This window comes from Pleurodeles waltl, chromosome 3_2, assembly GCF_031143425.1.
Source record: "Pleurodeles waltl isolate 20211129_DDA chromosome 3_2, aPleWal1.hap1.20221129, whole genome shotgun sequence".
NCBI lineage: Eukaryota > Metazoa > Chordata > Amphibia > Caudata > Salamandridae > Pleurodeles > Pleurodeles waltl.
The window spans coordinates 34910149-34930155 of record NC_090441.1 but is presented as its reverse complement, the minus strand read 5'-3'; the positions used below and the strand labels follow the sequence as shown (position 1 = coordinate 34930155).

Below are 20007 nucleotides of genomic sequence, written 5' to 3'. Positions count from 1 at the left end.
GGCATTTTGATCATGGTCAATCTCTCCACGTTTTGAGGCAGGAGACCGGTCTTTCTCACTGTGACAACTCAGCCCACTGAGCACTTGCCATTGGCACATCTTCCCATAGCACTGCACCATTAGGTTTTCATCTACATAGACCTCTTTTGGGTCATCCACATACACCTGGAATGTCCTCTCAATGACCACTGGTGCTGCCACCTGCTCGATCTCTTTTGCCTTCGCTTCTGCACTTGACTTAAGACTTGCCATTTGAAACCAATCCAATGCAGAAGTTAAAGCCTCTGTTTCTGTAGTTGTGTTTGTTGCTGGTGATCTTGTTGCTGGTGTTGGCTTCAGTGAGACAAGACTGCCCTCTCTGGAAGGTAAAGGTGGCACCCCAGAACTTCTGCCCAGGAGTGGAATTTTAGTGATTTCCAGGTCTCCAGCTTGCTGAACAATCCGCCTCTTGCATTTTGAAACATCCCCTTCAGAAAAAGAAATGAAAGTGGCTAGAATTGTACTGTGGATCAAGTAGTGTGATGCAGATATACTCTTTGGGCAACATGATGTATTTTGCGGCTTTGTATTAACAGGCAAGCGAAGGATTCAGGAATAAGATTTCAAGCAGCATCAAACTATCATGGCACCTGCCCAGCATTCTCCAAAACAAGTCCTGCATGCCTTCACAAAAAATAAATTATCTCACAAACCAGGTAGCAGAATTTATCAGAAACTCCACGTTACATTTGCAGAGTTCCCGAAATCCGCAAACTCCACAAGTGGAGTGATTTATTTCCACCCATCCCTAGCAATTTTATGGCTGTATGCCTGATGGTTGACTTGTGGGAAAGTGTACGCTATGTCCAGAAGGCCTGCATTTGTTATGTGACAAGCCAATGACAAGAGCTATAGCACTGACTACTGTTCAGGTAAATATTATGCCAGATGCCATCAGTCTGGCTTGAATTTTATGAAAAGGTATTACACAGGCAGAAGAAGAGGCTTATTTATTGTGAAAAACTGTTAGATTTTGTTGCTAGTTACCCCCTCTGACAAACCTTTGGGGGAGAAGATTTGCCCTGTAGCAATTCTTGCCAGAACCTCTTCTTCATTGTCTGCTAGGGTCTTGTAATAAAAAAATCATTAAGCAATGTCTACTCCATATTTATCAATATATATCTTTATAGACATTAAGGCCTTTGGCTCAACTACATCCTGCTATTGGTCTGCCTGAGTATCATTTACTCTCTGCTTCCATCCACTCCAGTATAATGAATGGGGCAATGGTTCAGTCCACATAAGTAATTTGTTCTCTTGCCCTGTGAATGGTGACATCTTCTGAGCATGTGTGTACATCTACCTGAAAATGAGTGCCCTTCAGTGTCAGTGCTAGTTGGACAGTTCTTTACTTTTTAAGGTTCTTCCTTTATAGGCCCTTTTTTATTTCTTTGTTTCTTCTTTTTGTTTTAATATTTCTTAAGAGGATTCTCTAACTCTTTAGGCAGAGTTAATGGGTTGCTTGCTTTCCACTCGTTTCATCTGTAGTGTGCAGCATCCCTCAAGGCCACTTCCTCTAAAAGAGGAGATCAATATGGAGTGCTTTTGTCCATATTGTGTCTTTGGTTTACCATTCCAAGGTGACCAGCGCGTTGGTTCTAAATGTGGCAGCCAAACTGGAACTTTAATACAATGATAGACTTTTTACAATACCTATGCAAGAGGGACTCCTATGTTTAATTTCATTATTGAAAGCTTATGACCACTATGTGTTTATATGCAGTATGTTTTCTTTTTTATACTTTTATTTTTTAATTTTATTGTTTTTGAGTTCATGTGTGTATTATTGCAGGTGTTTTAGAGGGTGAATGTAAGAATAAGTCAGTGGTTTGATGTATGATGCATGAGTGCAAAGATGAGTGGTATGATCACTTCTTGAGTTAATGACACAGAAGGCACTTTCATTCATATGTAAGACCTATTGGCATAGCCAATGCTTGTTGTTGTTTGAAAGAAAACAACCTATTCCAAGAATTACAAGAAGTAAGATGCCGCATCAGATGCCAAAAGCGAAGAAGGGAAGTGCATGGTGTAAGGACCTTTAGCATCCGGGTTGGACACCCTTGTTTAGCTTAAGTTTTATGGCTTGATCCTTTTACACTCATACACATTTTTACTAATGTTTATTCACATTTTTTTAGCGAGCCTGCTTTTAGCTATTGTTTATATATTAGCAGCTGCCTCTTCTAGGAAGGCAGAGTTTGTGCTGCACATTGTATCAGCAGTTCTACAACATGCTTTCTGTGCCTTGGTCCAAGGCTGCAATGTACAGTACATGCACATGTTCATCTTGTACACAGCCTAATTTATTTTTTGTTATTAAATATGGTCTTCCTCACCCCAAGGTGGCAGTCTAAAGTGACAGTCAAAGGGAAATTAGGAGGCACCGTAAGGGTGGATAAGTCATGAGAAAAACTTTCAAAAAAATGTCTGCTGAAAAATAGCTTTACGTATACCATTCATATACGATAAGCAGAACTAAAGATGACGGTTGAGAGTGGCAACTTTTATTGCTAGTCTAGGAGAAAGTTTCTGTCCTTGAGGCACATCAACACATCAGGCCTGTTTTCTGAAGTCTGCATGGGTTACTACACAAACAAAACATAGGCATAAGGAAGGTGGATGGCATTCCAGTCATGGCCGTCCTGGGATGCGTACCACACAACAGACAGCTTTGCTGATCCTGGTGCTGATGCTTCAGCTTTCCAAGAGGATTGCCATCCAGACAACAGACAGGCCCCTGCTATTCTATGCAGGTATGGGGTTGGGGCTATTCCGTTAGGTCAGAACAGGCAGAAGAGTTACAACCACTATGCTCTCAGATCTAGACATGAGGTTTGGTAGGATTCTCTAGAATCTCTAGACTTTCTAGAATTATACATAAAATGGTGGGGTTCTTCATCTCCTTCACTTTGGTTGTGATGATGATTACCGTGTTATGTTTCATCTGCCTTATTATCGCAGCACGTGCTTTTTACTCTAGGATGCAATTTTTTCAATACATGCATTCAAATCTAGTTTGCATCTTGTGTCCTGCCTTGGCATGCCTAAGTAACTGAATGAAAGGGGTATGAACTGTTTCCATGACTTCCCTGAGGAGTCAGTGTCAGTTGCCATGAATCACGTCTCTCCTTATCAGGGTATGTGAGGCACTACAAGCTAGCCAGGACTTTGGCTGACAGCTACCAAATGGTGTGAGATTGACTCAGTCTCCCACATTTGGGGGTGCTATCACCATAAACACACAGTCCTATTACCAAATTAGGAACAGCACGACAAGCAAGCCTAGTATTAGTACCAGGAGATGAACTGGGAAAATTAGAGATTTAAGTTTAGAAGTAAAGGTTTTTAAGAAGGTGCCTTCCTTAGCTGGTGGAGGGAGGGTTATTTAAGACAGGCAGGTGAAAGAGATGGCTTTAACAGTAAACGTATTGCATGCCGGAGAGTGTGTGACCCTTTCTTGAAAGACAAAATGCTGCTTCAGTGGCTTCTGGTTAAAGGCCATGTGAATTTTAAATGGCATGCCTGGTTAATAAGTTCTTCTGTCGATGAAATCAAATCATTAACATTTATAAAGCGCGCTACTCACCCGTGCGGGTCTCAAGGCGCTAGGGGAAAAGGGGGGGGTTATCGCTGCTCGAACAGCCAGGTCTTTAGGAGTCTCCGGAAGGCGGAGTGGTCCTGGGTGGTCCTGAGGCTGGTGGGGAGGGAGTTCAAGGTCTTGGCCGCCAGGAAGGAGAAAGATCTCCCACCCGCCGTGGAGCGGCGGATGCGAGGGACAGCAGCCAGTGCGAGGCCAGAGGAGCGGAGGAGGCGGGTGAGGACGTAGAAGCTGAGGCGTCTGTTGAGGTATTCCTGTCCCTTGTCGTGGAGGGCTTTGTGTGCGTGGGTGAGAAGTCGGAAGGTGATCCTTTTGCTGACTGGGAGCCAATGCAGGTGTCTCAGGTGTGCGGAGATGTGGCTGCTGCGGGGTACGTCGAGGATGAGGCGGGCCGAGGCGTTTTGAATGCGTTGCAGGCAATTTTGGAGTTTGGCTGTGGTCCCGGCGTAGAGGGTGTTACCGTAGTCCAGGCGGCTCGTGACGAGGGCGTGGGTCACGGTTTTTCTGGTCTCGGCAGGGATCCAGCGGAAGATCTTGCGGAGCATGCGGAGAGTGAGGAAGCAGGCGGAGGACACGGCGTTGACTTGCTTGGTCATGGTGAGAAGAGGGTCCAAGATGAAGCCGAGGTTGTGGGCGTGGTCTGTGGGGGTCGGTGCGGTGCCGAGGGCCGTGGGCCACCAGGAGTCGTCCCAGGCGGACTGGGTGTTGCTGAGGATGAGGTCTTCCGTTTTTTCAGAGTTCAGCTTTAGGCGGCTGAGCCTCATCCAATCTGCGACGTCCTTCATACCCTCTTGTAGGTTGGTCTTGGCGCTGGCGGGGTCCTTGGTGAGGGAGAGTATAAGTTGGGTGTCGTCGGCGTAGGAGGTGATGATGATGTCGTGCTTGCGTACGATGTTGGCGAGGGGGCTCATGTAGACATTGAAGAGTGTTGGGCTGAGTGATGAGCCTTGAGGTACGCCGCAGATGATCTCGGTGGGTTCTGAGTGAAACGGAGGGAGGTAAACTCTTTGGGAACGGTTTGCGAGGAAGGAGGCGATCCAGTCCAGGGCCTGGCCTTGGATCCCGGTGGAGTGGAGGCGGGTGATTAGGGTGCGGTGACAGACGGTGTCAAAGGCTGCCGAGAGGTCGAGGAGAATGAGGGCGACTGTTTCACCGTTGTCCATCAGGGTTCTGATGTCGTCTGTGACTGAGATGAGGGCGGTTTCAGTGCTGTGGTTGGTTTGGAATCCGGTTTGTGAAGGGTCGAGCAGGTTGTTGTCTTCCAGGAAGGTGGTCAGCTGTTTGTTGACGGTCTTCTCTATTACCTTGGCTGGGAAAGGCAGAAGAGAGATGGGGCGGAAGTTTTTCAGATCGCTCGGGTCAGCCGTAGGTTTCTTTAGTAGGGCGTTGACTTCGGCGTGTTTCCAGCATTCGGGGAAGGTAGCAGAAGAAAAAGAAGAGTTGATGACGGTCTGGAGGTGCGGGGCGATGATGTCGTCGGCTTTGTTAAAGATGAAGTGCGGGCAGGGGTCCGAAGGGGATCCGGAGTGGATAGAGTTCATGATGGATTTGGTTTCTTCCGTGTTGATGTGGGTCCAGTTGTTGAGGGTGATGGCCGTTCGGTGGTGCTTGGTTGGGTCTGGTGTCTGAAGCTGTCGTGGAGGTCGCTGATTTTGCGATGGAAGAAAGTGGCGAGGGATTCACACAAATCCTGTGAGGGCGTGACGGCGTTGGCGTTGGCGCTGGGGTTGGAGAACTCCTTGACGATGCTGAAGAGTTCTCTGCTGTTGTGGCTGTTTTTGTCCAGTCTGTCGGTGAAAAAGTTCCTTTTGGCACCGCGGATCAGGTGGTGGCGTTCTTGAGGGCGGTCATGTTGTCAGCGGTGTGGTCCTTGCGCCAGGCTTTCTCAAGGGTGGAACAAGTTTTCTTTGATTCTTTGAGGGTGTCAAAGAACCAGAGAGGTTTTTTGGTGTTGGTCTGTCGATGCGTGCGTTTGAAGGGAGCAAGGTTGTCTGCGCAGTTGGAGATCCAGTTTGTGAGGTTGAGGGCTGCGTCGTTGGGGTCGGTGGTGAGGGTGGGTTGGTTGGCGGCAAGTGCGGAGAAGAGTTGCTCTTCAGGGATCTTGTTCCACTGTCGACGAGGGATGGGTTGAGTGTGGAGGTGGCGGGTCTCGCGTCGGAATGTGAAGTGGACGCAGCTGTGGTCGGTCCAGTGTAGGGCGGAGGTGTGGCTGAAGAAGACGTGTTTGCTGGCGGACAAGATATGGTCGAGCGTGTGTCCGGCGATGTGGGTGGCGGTGTTCACCAGTTGTTTGAGGCCGAGGTTGGCGAGGTTGTCGAGCAGGGTGGTGGTGTTGGGGTCGTTGTTGATGAACACAGCATTGTACCCTTTAGCAGAACAAAATGGCCAGAAGAGGCAGAATTGCCTGTAATCTAATGTGCTACTTTCATCTGTAGAAGGAGCCTGCAGCTCTCTGTGTTTAGATTTCCAACCTAGACCTAGTTGCCACTTAATGACTGAGATGTAATACTTAATCTGACCTTATTTGCCAAATGGAGGCATAAATACCTTGATAAATGTAACATGCCCAGCTGTGTGGGTAAAGAAGCTCAGTGGTTAGACTATTGCAGTCACTGCAGGGGTCTGTGTTTGATTCCACAAGCCCTTGGAAGCTGGTTTTGTATCTATAAGCTAGTGGTTGCATGTGCATAAAAGAAAGCAAAGGTTTTGAATGAGAGATTCTCAATAAAAGGGTCTTGGACAATGGTGGCTGGTGACATTTGAAACTACCCCACATCTTCCTGCATTAAATATGTTCAACAGTTACTGTACTGTGCAATTTTTACAACTGGCGATAAGTACAATTAAACTATGGAAATGTCGCACATAAGCAATTTGAATACTTAGCAGCTATAAATAAACAGTTTGACTCTCAGATTTGCTGGTGCATTATATTTTATGTTGTTGTTCTTACATTAAAGGAACAAACACGGAGCCTCTTATAGTTAAAATATACTTAAGCACTTGGGTTGCAAACCATTTAGGGACAGATGTAGGAAAAGTGGCGCTGCACCCAGTGCAGCGCCATTTTTCTTGCACCTCTTAGCTCCCCCCTAAAACCACCATGTGTGTGCCGTATTTAAGATACGGCGCACCATGGCGGAAGTTAGGGAATTACCGTCAACATTTTTGATGCCAGTATGGAGCATTGCAGGATTAGCACCAAAATGTTGACGCTAATCCTGCAAAGCCCATTGAGGCCCATTGTAAAGAATAGTGTGCCTCCTTGTAATGCCTTCTCTGAGCAGGCGTTAAAAGTGCCGAGTGGAGTTTCCCAAAAAGTCTGCGAAGTGACACGGAGTGGAGATTATTCTCGAGCATTGGGGAGCGCGAGCAAGAGAAATTGCTAAATTGGCGTGCATGAGTGAGATTTTTGAATGGGAGCGGTCGCAGTAGGCCGCAACCGCTCGTGATGAGAAAGCTGCCGCTCACATTGAGAAAGCTGGCACTCAAGTAGAAAATCTACTTGAGTGGCAAAAGGAAGTTAGAGACCTCAGTGCTCCATGTGATGCCGTTCACCCTGATTTTACAGCGCCTGAGAAACTCCAGCACTGAAAATCAGTGCAAACAGCGCGCCTTACCCAAACTCCACAACTCGTGGAACTCCGCGTAGCGCGGCACAGTTTTTTCGGCACTTCTCCGAGTTCTGTGTAACGGGACTCCGCAAATTCTGCAAAGGCCTAGTTTACACATAAACTTGAGAATTTCCTATTGGGCATCAAAAAGTCAATAGCAATAAAAAAAGACATGGCATCCATCAAACTAGGGTCTCAAAAATTAAGAAATGTGTTCTGTGTGTGAGTATTGTGTGTGTTTGACCTGTTTCGATTTCGGAGGGTGTATGAACATATTTACCTGCACTTCTATCTGTGTTGTTATGTGTGAGTGTTATGTGCCTGTGTGAATTTGTTGTTGCTCATGTGTACCTATGCGTTTGCATCTATTCGTTCATGTGTATATAACTCTTTGTGTCACTGTTTCTGTGTCCGCCTAATACTTATGTGTGCTTTTTGAAAGATTCCATAAATATACGCACATTTTTACTTTAATAACGTATAATTATGGAAAGCATAGATATTGTGTGATCAATTTACTTTTTACTACTGCTGTGAACTTGGCCAACAATTTCCTAATCCAAACCTTGGTGTGTGTGACCTTGAGAAGGGGCCCAAATTAATGCAGTTATATGGAACATAAAAGCACACGGTTACATGGATTTCCATGTCCAAGTGTCACGATTCACCGTGAGCACGTACATTCGGTTGTCTATCACAGAAAGCAAACTGAACGTCTGCCGTGCTGGGAAGACTGTGAAGGTGCCCATTGCTAGTGCCTTTCCTTACACACCTACATTCTGTTAACACACCCGGCTTCTTGTAACCCGGAACAACTTGAAAAACACATACTTCAGCAAAAGCAAAAACACGCTCTCCTCGATAATCGCAGCTCAAAGGCAACATGGGTACAGCTGGTTTAGGGCGGTGTGGCCGCACTGGGTGCTGACTTGGACTGGAGGGTGCTGACCTCAGGGGGGCGCTGTGTTTACCAATGACTTACGAAACTTGCCATTTAAAAGCACTTGCTGAAAAATTCCTTGTGCTCCAGCCTTCAGGAATCAATTAAAATGTCAAGTTACCCCTTGTGATTAATGTTCCTGATATGGAGAGAGACGGAGTTTTGTCTAGCGGTAGTTTTGACTCATCATAAAGTAACATGGAGGGTTAAGGTGCCTGCTGCAGATCACATATCTGTATTTTATGTGGATAGATGAGTGGATTAGTAAAGCCAGCCTTTACAAGTGCTTTAAAACAACTGAATGTATGTGAAACGGGGGCTATGGTGAGATAAGGGACACATTTGCCTGATGGTAGTGAGGGAATCCGAAGAGGTGGTCATGGGGTGGAGGGGCACCACCAGCGATAAAGCCAGCCATGAACTTGGGTGCCAACCTATGTTCTTTTCTTGGGCCTGTGCTGCAACAAACAGGATGAGAAAGGTGCCCTCTTAAGAGAAAGGGCTGAGGATCAGCTCCAGCTACATAACATTTTCAAAAGTGAAAGCTCAGGAGATGAAGATGAGAGCAGCTAGCTGCACCCCTACTACAGGCCGCCCCCCCTCTGGTGAAGAGTGTTACATTTCTTCCACCCAATACTTTGTTCACCCTTCAGCCTGCCCCGCCCGTTTCCATTGAAATGAATAAAGTTCTGATGCAACCTTATCCAGTGCATTGTTATTTAGTGCACCCTCTGTGCCAACAGGTCGAAGAAGATCTCGCCCAGCTGGCACATGTGCAGCAGGATGCCTGCAAAGTACATCACATCTGCCCCATTACCTATAAGAGAGCAGCAAGCAGTGATTTATTTTAAGCTGCTTGGCGTTATTTCCTGTTCTTCTTGCCTGCCCCCTCAGGGTGGTAGGGCAATGCCCCTTTTGCCCATTAACACCACACGCCCCTGGTCTTGAAAGTATTATAAAAAAAAGCTAACACAGGATCTGCTGAATAAAGAAAGACTCGGTACGTGCCTCCACCTAAATTGTTGCCCCTCTGACTGGGGAGGCGGTGCAAAGGATCACTTTGACCATGGCATCAAAAATCCTTCTACCCTTACTTTTGACCTAATTATTTTCTTTCTTGTTTCAGCTTCCAGACAAACACTCATGTAACAACGATACAGACTGTATACGAGGGGAGACCAGTCCACCAAGACACGGTAAACTAGCCTTCTTATAAAACTTGCATTTCTAAACCTTACACATATAAATATATCCCCAGTACACTAGGTTGTCTACCTCCCACCTTCCTGCCATACAAAGAGATCCCCTCTTTTAGCATACATCATGAGTTAGCACAATTTAATACTGTTTAGCAAAAAAAAAACGAACAGATTTGTGGTTTCTACAATAAGGAGCGTCCTAAAATTGGCTCCATGGGAAAATATAGGACCAAATATACTAATTTTTCTTGCAGAGCAGCACAGCAACCAAAGCTATTTCTCTCACCCCTGCACTGGCTCAATTTTCACTGCTTATTCACTCAGACACACCTTTGTACCAATCTGCACGGGGAGGTGTGATATCTAACATAGGTTTAATACTGGAGGTGTACCATTTTAGTGCAGAATATATTTCTACACATAGTTAAAAACTTTTCCAGTTGTGTATGTGTTCTGTACAACAGCACAAATGTAAAGTTGGAAAGGTTTGGAGAAATTATAATTTTTCTCCCAAATTACACCTGCCTTGAGGAGGTGTTAAGTTTTGGCCCACAGCCCTGTCTATCTTTTTTAGTAGACAAGGCATTGTGTCAAAAACAATGGGTGGCTGCATGGGAATGCCCATGTGCCTCTAATGGGATACCTCTTTGATGCAGAAAAGCACAACGTACACATAGTTCTAGTAAAACAAGTTTTAAGTTGGAAAGTAAGTCCCAATTCTGTGTTATGCACCAGTTTCAGTCACTTTTGAGCTACAAATTCTAGGCAATGTGTTAGTAAATCTGGGCCTAGACTGTAAAAACGTTTTGTAATAACATAGACACCAAAATGTAGACTACTAGAAAAAAGCAAAGGTCGGCACATCAGGGTCCTTGTAGCACTGCTTTGAAACCGCTAGAGTCAATACGTTTTGATGCACGACTCCAGCAGGGATCCACAATCTGATAGGGTCTGGCTATGGTGGGATCTTACCACATTGTGCATCGAACCACGACAGATGCAGCATATTTAATAGGCTGGTACTAGTTTCATTGGTTGCGATAATCTACCTGGAAAGCTGGATAAATTATGTGTGTAAATTGCAAATGTTTTTCTAGATAGGACGAGAACAAGCTAAGTAGGAGCATTAACTGTAAATTTTAAGCTGATGTTGATCGAATAAAGTGGATTAAAAAGTAGGAGGTTGATATTGGTTAGACTGCATGCTGTTTGGCAGCTCGGGCATACACGGGAGGTATTAATTGAACTAGGGTACTGTGGCTCCCATGTGGTAGTTCTGCCCACTAATAAAACCCTTTGGGAGTGCCATCACTAATCACAGGAGTGACACTACTCTTGGACCAAATACTAATCCTCCTAGTGTGTAGGAAAGTACCATCTTGCCTGGCATGTTACCTCCATTTTTCACTGTATATATGTTGTTTTAGTTGTATGTGTCACTGGGACCCTGTCACCCAGGGCCCCAGTGCTCATAAGTGTGCCTGAATGTGTTACCTGTGTAGTGACTGACTGTCTCACTGAGGCTCTGCTAATCAGAACCTCAGTGGTTATGCTCTCTCATTTCTTTCAAATTGTCACTAACAGGCTAGTGACCAATTTTACCAATTTACATTGGCTTACTGGAACACCCTTATAATTCCCTAGTATATGGTACTGAGGTACACAGGGTATTGGGGTTCCAGGAGATCCCTATGGGCTGCAGCATTTCTTTTGCCACCCATAGGGAGCTCTGACAATTCTTACACAGGCCTGCCACTGCAGCCTGAGTGAAATAACGTCCACGTTATTTCACAGCCATTTTACACTGCACTTAAGTAACTTATAAGTCACCTATATGTCTGACCTTTACCTGGTAAAGGTTGGGTGCTAAGTTACTTAGTGTGAGGGTACCCTGGCACTAGCCAAGGTGCCCCCACATTGTTCAGGGCCACCATTACACATGTGCACTACATATAGGTCACTACCTATATGTAGCTTCACAATGGTAACTCCGAATATGGCCATGTAATATGTCTATGATCATGGAATTGCCCCCTCTATACCATCCTGGCATAGTTGGCACAATCCCATGATCCCAGTGGTCTGTAGCACAGACCCTGGTACTGCCAAACTGCCTCTCCCGGGGTTTCACTGCTGCTGCTGCCAACCCCTCAGACAGGCATCTGCCCTCCTGGGGTCCAGCCAGGCCTGGCCCAGGATGGCAGAACAAAGGACTTCCTCTGAGAGAGGGTGTTACACCCTCTCCCTTTGGAAAATGGTGTGAAGGCAGGGGAGGAGTAGCCTCCCCCAGCCTCTGGAAATGCTTTCATGGGCACATTTGGTCCCCATTTCTGCATAAGCCAGTCTACACCGGTTCAGGGACCCCTTAGCCCTGCTCTGGCGCGAAACTGGACAAAGGAAAGGGGAGTGACCACTCCCCTGACCTGTACCTCCCCTGGGAGGTGCCCAGAGCTCCTCCAGTGTGCTCCAGACCTCTGCCATCTTGGAAACAGAGGTGCTGCTGGCACACTGGACTGCTCTGAGTGGCCAGTGCCACCAGGTGACGTCAGAGACTCCTTGTGATAGGCTCCTTCAGGTGTTGCTAGCCTATCCTCTCTCCTAGGTAGCCTAGGTAGCCAGTAAATTTTCTGGCTATTTAGGGTCTCTGTCTCTTGGGATTCCTTAGATAACGAATGCAAGAGCTCATCCGAGTTCCTCTGCATCTCTCTCTTCACCTTCTGCCAAGGAATCGACTGCTGACCGCGCTGGAGGCCTGCAAAACTGCAACATAGTAGCAAAGATGACTACTGCAACTCTGTAACGCTGATCCTGCCGCCTTCTCGACTGTTTTCCTGGTGGTGCATGCTGTGGGGGTAGTCTGCCTCCTCTCTGCACTAGAAGCTCCGAAGAAATCTCCCGTGGGTCGACGGAATCGTCCCCCTGCAACCGCAGGCACCAAAAAGCTGCATTACCGGTCCCTTGGGTCTCCTCTCAGCACGACGAGCGAGGTCCCTCGAATCCAGCAACTCTGTCCAAGTGACTCCCACAGTCCAGTGACTCTTCAGTCCAAGTTTGGTGGAGGTAAGTCCTTGCCTCCCCACGCCAGACTGCATTGCTGGGAACCGCGACTTTTGCAGCTACTCCGGCCTCCGTGCACTTCCGGCAGAAATCCTTTGTGCACAGTCCAGCCTGGGTCCACGGCACTCTAACCTGCATTGCACGACCTCCTAAGTTGTTCTCCGGCGACGTGGGACTTCTTTGTGCGACTTCGGGTGAGCACCGTTTCACGCAACCTCGTAGTGCCTGTTTCTGGCACTTCTCCAGGTGCTACCTGCTGCTGAGAGGGCTCCTTGTTTTGCTCGACGTCCCCTCTCTCTCCTGACGCAATTTGCAACATCCTGGTCCTTCCTGGGCCACAGCAGCATCCAAAAACGCTTACTGCACGATTTGCAGCTAGCAAGGCTTGTTGGCATTCTTTCGGCGGGAAAACACTTCTGCACAACCCTCCAAGGCGAGAGGAATCCGTCCTCCAAAGGGAAAGTCTCTAGCCCTTTGTGTTCCTGCAGAAACCTCAGCTTCTTCTGTCCAGTAGAAGCTTCTTTGCACCCACAGCTGGCATTTCCTGGGCATCTGCCCATCTCCGACTTGCTTGTGACTTTTGGACTTGGTCCCCTTGTTCCACAGGTACCCTAGATTGGAAATCCATCGTTGTTGCATTGTTGGTTTGTGTCTTTCCTGCATTATTCCCCTATCACGACTTCTTTGTCCTTTGGGGAACTTTAGTGCACTTTGCACTCACTTTTCAGGGTCTTGGGGTGGGCTATTTTTCTAACCCTCACTATTTTCTAATAGTCCCAGCGACCCTCTACAAGGTCACATAGGTTTGGGGTCCATTCGTGGTTCACATTCCACTTTTGGAGTATATGGTTTGTGTTGTCCCTATCCCTATGTGTCCCCATTGCATCCTATTGTAACTATACATTGTTTGCACTGTTTTCTAAGACTATACTGCATATTTCTGGTATTGTGTACATATATCTTGTGTATATTTGCTATCCTCATACTGAGGGTACTCACTGAGATACTTTTGGCATATTGTCATAAAAATAAGTACCTTTATTTTTAGTATAACTGTGTATTGTGTTTTCTTATGATATTGTGCATATGACACTAAGTGGTACTGTAGGAGCTTCACTCGTCTCCTAGTTCAGCCTAAGCTGCTCTGCTAAGCTACCATTATCTATCAGCCTATGCTGCTAGACACCCTATACACTAATAAGGGATAACTGGGCCTGGTGCAAGGTGCAAGTACCCCTTGGTACTCACTACAAGCCAGTCCAGCCTCCTACATAGTGCACCCAGGAAAGGGGAGTATATACCCTCCACACAGTCCTTTAGGTAAACTCATCCCATATCTATTAACAGCAATTCGTCTGATATTGCCTCCCCCACTCTCTAATAGGCATATGATGGACCAAGGTCTGGGCCCACTTACACCATGTAAAAATGTACAGCTCTCTTTCCTGACAGTGTGTAAATTTGCTCACACATGGAAACCATTCCAAAAGTCCATAAAGACGCAGTAAGTGGCTGACGGATGTCACAACAGATAGCTGAGTTGATTCAAAAGGGGAATGTGCGTTGAATGTCACGATAGTGGGGAGATAGCGGAGGATAGAGAAGGCAGTCACCATCTCCCCTTTCAATCATCCAACCACCGAAAGGAGCCCCACTTTTTAATGGCAAGAAATGAAACAGATACGACAGAGGGGGACACCTTGAGCGTTTGTCTTCTCATTTGACTAGATCCAAATTTTCCTTCCCTGAACATAATATGACCTCAGCTATACATACAGAGATCAAAGATGGACACCTCCCCTACTTAGGCTGGCATACCTTCCCTGAACAATCCGGTCCCTTTCCTGGTTCCCATGGGCCCTGTTCCCCTTTTCTCTGGTCGTTGCCTAACACGTTTTCAAGCCTATTAGGTAACAATGAAAAATTATAATATGTTTATGTTACGAGTATCATGCTGTACCATTTCAGCCTCGCAGTTTCTTCATTCTGTAAATCAAATATAGTTATGCCTTAATGTCAGTAAACACTGGATTTTTAAAAGTAGGGACATTAAACTATTTGAAAATATAGTTATAAATAGTGATATCTGTTATGAGGTTAAATAAGCACACAGATCTGAGTCAGAAATGTATGAGCAAAAATCGTAAAATTTGTGTATCACATTCTTCCTCCTATAACGTGAGAAGATTTCGGTCCGTTTTGGATTCACACAATTGTCCATAGTACTCAAGGAAAGCAAAGCAACTTGTACAGCGCCTTTAGTACTCCGGCTGTCCTAAAGTATTTCCACATGGCATTACCATATTTATTTTTTCTTGATCAGGAAAATGTTTTTCTGGGTGTGGAAATCCCTCTTGAAATATAAGGGTTTTTGGGCGTTTTTCAAATCTATTTTGAATGTTTTAGTAACCTTTTTTTAGTTAATTAGGAGTGCCCTAATTATAAATGGCAGAATTCTGAATACCCACAAACATATGACTTTGTGGGTGTTTCTACATTCCCAAGGGCCTGCTCCTGTGCTTGTCACTCCCCCATAACCACTATTGTTCTGCGTTCCAGCTACTTTCCCGAATTTAGAATTGCAGAAAATCTGTGGTACTGGTGGATCTTCTGTAACCTCTTTCAGATGCCAAGTTGATCTTATAATTGTGTGAATCAGGCCCAAAGTATGCTCTGCTGCTGAGTATTCGTAAATTAAATTTTTTACTAAGTACTCGGCTTCTAGTCTTGCACAAAATCCAGCTAAATCCTCATTTGAAGGATGCAGGTGTTGTGTTTCCCTGCCAACTATTTGTGGTTCAGAGTAGAGTGGCTTGCTGAAGATGGCACTTGGTGCGAGCTGCTGAAGCTGCTGAGGCAGCGGCCCTCATGGTGATACACATTTCTAGCACCCGGGGACCGTGAGACCAAGAGAACAGTGTCCTGAGACCCTGGACCAGCCCACAGACCATTGAGACGACATGAATGGCCCTGGGGGACTCAGATCTGGACGCAAACACGTTCGGCTGCATTCAAGAGAAATGGCACAAGAAGTGGCCAGCATGCTACCTGGCCTGAGCCTCGAGTATAAAGGGCCCACCTGGCCACGGTGATAAGGGTCGGAGGAGCAGTGATCAGACCCGAAGCCTCAAGTGACACAAGAGGTGGGAAACAAGGGTTCCTGCTGTGAACAACCAAGTTCTGTTGCGGCGGGTCCTGCCCATGGGGAGCTGTAGTCCAGCCTTCCAGAGAAGCCAGCGCAGCTGGTAGGTGCCGCTGGAGGAGGTCCAAATTTAGGAGTGGCAGTGACGATTGGCAGCTGGGCCAAAAACAGGCAATTACTTACAACGGGGAGCCCAGGGCTGAGTGGACGATGGCGAACCCCCACCCACATATAGGAGGCCTGGCACAGCAGCAGATTGTGGGCTATGGCAGGCTTCGGAGCAGAGGCACTGGGGAGTACGGTACCTACGGAGGCGACAGAAGTGCGGTGAAGGTGGCTCTCCCCTTGTACTGAAGTGGACTAAAGTGAGCCGGGAGGCGCTCGTGCCGGCTGGGGGAAGTGGCTGGCCATGGGGCGACTGGTTTGCACTTCGCCTGGTCGGACCTAGTCAGGTAGACCGAGAAGTCAGCCCTGCTGGGAGTCGGGTGGCTGGGGTGGCACATGGCTGGCCTCTCTGAGAGGTGGTGCTGGGCCTCGGCTTCAGGCTGTCCCCGAGACCCTAATAGTGGTGACTTTGCCAGCTAAAAAGGCTGCACAGGCAATGGTGTACACTAAACAGGCATGGCCGAGCCCACCACCTGAGCTGAACGAGGCCAGGCAACTGAACTGAAGGCAGATCAACCCCCATCGGGCACAGGGCTGGAGGAGTACATGGCAGTGATACTTACTTGCGGCCACTAGAGAAACTAAGATGGCATTGGATGGCAAGATTTTGCGGTTGTCTTAGATCTGAGTCTCTTTTGCACTGATCACCGCAAACTGGTGGGCAGAGTGGGGGAAATGAAGACTGTGGTGGTACAACTGCAGCCCATTACAACGGACCATGAAAGACAACTGAAATTCCTGAGGCAAAAAATAGGGCAGCCACAAGAGTGGAAAACTTGGCGGGTCAACATTGAGGGCCCATAGGTTTGCGGATGGCCCCCCGAGGGTGGTAATAGTTAGACTTCTTAACTACCATGATAGGGATGACATCCTCCACTAGGACCCTGGCAAGTAGAAGGGGGGTCAGCAAACATCTATCCTGCGTCACTGAAGCAGCCCAGTGCCAGAGAGAAACAGGCAGCTGCAGGCCCTAGATGTAAAATGCGCACTACTTTTCCCTACCAAATGGTGGACCAAGAGCGATCCAGCTTTTTCATTTCGGCAGCAGATCCTGGACTTGGCTGAAGAGCAAGGGCTGAATTCAACCGAGTGATCAGGAGACTCCGGGACAGGATGACTGGCATGAACCCAAGCCAAGCACAAAAAATGCCACAGCTCCAAGGCACCTCCAACGAAGGATCAGGTGGAAATGGAGAGGGCATAGATAGTAACAGAACTGCAGCAGACCCTCTTGATACCCACTAGCAACAGATGGGCCAAACTGATACACTTGTGGGAGGGTTCTGCAGACACCTCGAGGGCTCCCTGCAGAAGGAAGAGAATAGGGACAGACCAGAGGTGACCCCCCTGATGACTGACTGAAACAGATGCAGGAATTGATTGGACAGTTCATCCAGTCCCACAAGGTCAATCACATGGGGACATATAAGCAGAGGGTCAGAGGGCCCCACCCCCTGTGGTAGAAGGCACTTTCGACTTTTGTCTAGAAACACGCTTTGCTTCAAGTTTTAGTTGTAATGTTGGGGCAACAGGCATCTCTGGTATTGGGGAAGTGAGTAGTTTTGAGCCTGCAGCAAGAGGTGATTGGGAGAGGGGGGGTTTGGTCGGGGCCATAGTTGTTCGAGGGCATGAGGGCTGCAGTCTGGGTCCCGAAATGATGAGACTAGAGATCATCACGGTCAGTCAGGTGACAAACTGGAAGTAAGACAGAAATAGGGACTGACTCTGAAGATTCTCTCCTGAAACGTAAATGGCATGGGTGCTAAGCTAGAGAGAGAGGCGGTGTGGAGATATCTGCTTTAACATGACCTTGACATAGTCATGCTGCAGGAGACCCACTTGCTGGGGAATAACTATACATTTCTGGGTAGAGACAGAAACTTATTGTTGGTGCATGCAGGTTTTATAGGTTGATCCTGAGAGGTGAGAATCCTGTTCCGTAGATCCCTACCACTGGATGTCATCAATACATGGGTCAACAAGAATGGGTGCCAGGCTACAATACACAGTGGTGCTATGGTGAGAACATGGTGCTGGGGTCATGGTACTTCCCTCTAGGCTTACAGTCCTTAGGCATGGAGCGTTTCGGGTCCTGACTGGTGGAGACCCTGGATGCACTGACCATTATTAGGGGTGACCTTAACCTAACTCTACAGGGAGCTCTGGATAGAATGGTGAGGACAGGCAAAAGGCCAAAACTTAATGCACGACAGGCCATCTTCATGGAGGCCATGGGAATGTTTGACCTACAGCAGCAGCACACCCAGGACCAATACTTATTTGCAACTAATTCTCTGGGCACCTTGTCCCGACTGGAGTACCTTTTGGTGCCTAAACTCCATATGGACAGATTCTCCGGCACATATTTTCTCCCCTGGGGCATATCTGACCATTCTCCCTTGACCACAGTGGTCCATACGGGAGTGCAGGGTTGGGCAGTGACGTGAGGCTTGACGCCTGGGAAGTGAGGGACAGGGACACCACAGAGCTAATGATTATGGCCACAGATCAGTATTTTGCAGAGAATGAGGGCTCTGTTCAATCAGTAGCGACCTGTGGAAGGCTTATAAGACTGTCATGAGAGGCCATTTAATTGCACCGGTTGCAGGCAAGAGAAAGAATAGGTAGGCAGAATGCAGACAGCTTGAGGAGAAACTAATGCAGCAGAAAACTGAATACTGTTCCCACTCCATCTAGATACCTGGTCCATAGAATAGATGAGTTGAGGTGGGATTACACAGCTCTGGTGCTTCAGGAGGTGCAAGCCCAATCCTGAGCCACACAGGGTGGATTATACGAGATGGATTAAAGGCCAGCAAACTTCTAGCATGATTGGCCAAGAAAGAAGGACAGAGATGGGTTTGAGGGATCAGAATGGAGGAGCCAGGGTTGAGAGAGATCCCTTGGGAAATTGTGAAGGCGTTTGCCACATATCTAGAAAAGCTGTACAGGTTCCACACTACGACCAACCGGGGAGATCTAGAGATCTTTATTAAGGATCTCCCTGCCCCTCAACTCGACCCCAACCAGGGGGAGTTGCTGGACAGAGAAATTACCTAGGGAGAAGTGGCTGAAGCTATCTCCCTGCCGAACAGTGGCAAGAATCCGAGCCCCAATGTCTTTCCCATAGAATGTTTTAAAAGTGCAACATTTGAAGTAGTGAAACCGATGCTGGCTCTGTTTACCAAGGCCAGAAAGATGGGTACTCTGCCATGGGATCTTAGAGAAGCAATGATCATTTTGATCCACAAGGATGGGAAACCTATGGAAGACTGTGCCTCTTATAAGCCAATCTTTCTGATCAATGATGAAACGAAAGTTCTAGCTAAGATACTGGTGAACCATCCCATGTGGGTGATAGATTCCCTGGTCACCCCTGACCAAACTGGGTTTATGCCTTATAGTGCACAAGGTACAATCTGAGGAGGCAGATGAGTTGTTTAGCACGCAGTGAGGTACATTGTGAATCAGGATTCCTCCTGGCATTGGATGGAAAAAGGCCATTGACTCACCGGTTCGGCCATATATGATGGTGATACTTGGCAGGGTGGGCTTTCAACCATATCTTTTATCTTGGGTTAACCTACTGTACGAAGACCCTGTGGCAAGAGTCTGGGTTAATTGGGCACTCTCCGATAGCTTTGGATTATCCAGGGGCACCAGACAAGGCTGCTCGGTATCACCCTTAGTTTTTGCGGTGGCACTTGAACTGCTGGCATCATGGATCCGATTGGATGCACAAATACAAGGCCTTTGATGGGATCCAAAGTGGGAGGATGTCAACTCGTTATAAGCTAATAATATCCTCCTGTATCTGACAGACTCCTAAATTCAGTATCAGGAATCCTGCATATCCTAGAGATTTTTGGGACCTATGCAGGGCTCTGCATTAATTGGCACAAGTCGGTGTCCTTCCCAGTGGGAGTGCGAACTGGACTGGGATCGAGACTGCTCTTTTCAGTAGGTGATTCGAGGGTACAGATAATTAGGTATCTTCATGACCCTGGATCAAGACTTGTGTCTCTGGGAAAACCTAACAAGAGTCCTGGAAGCCTACTGCTGAGGTGTGAAGAGGTGGAGGAAACTGTCAGGGAGACCAGATCCTCGGGGTCTGCGCACGTTCCCAACATGTCCACCACAAGACAGCTCCAAAACTCTGGTTGAAATATCACAGAGCCTAAGAGAGTCCAAGTGGGGAAAAGGGATTAGGTAGGAAACAGCTGGGAAGGAGACCTGTAGGAAGCAAAAGG

At 47.3% G+C, this 20007-nt stretch overlaps 1 protein-coding gene across 2 annotated transcripts in view; it reads left to right on the top strand.

The window, feature by feature from the left end:
* The window catches only part of LOC138286427 (P2X purinoceptor 1-like), a 495243-nt gene that overhangs the window by 192815 nt on the left and 282421 nt on the right, over positions 1-20007 (top strand). For both annotated transcript variants that reach the window (XM_069226684.1, XM_069226685.1), the window contains exon 4: positions 9321-9390. In XM_069226684.1, coding sequence (XP_069082785.1) covers positions 9321-9390 — 70 coding nt within the window. The remainder of the gene's footprint in view (positions 1-9320; positions 9391-20007) is intronic.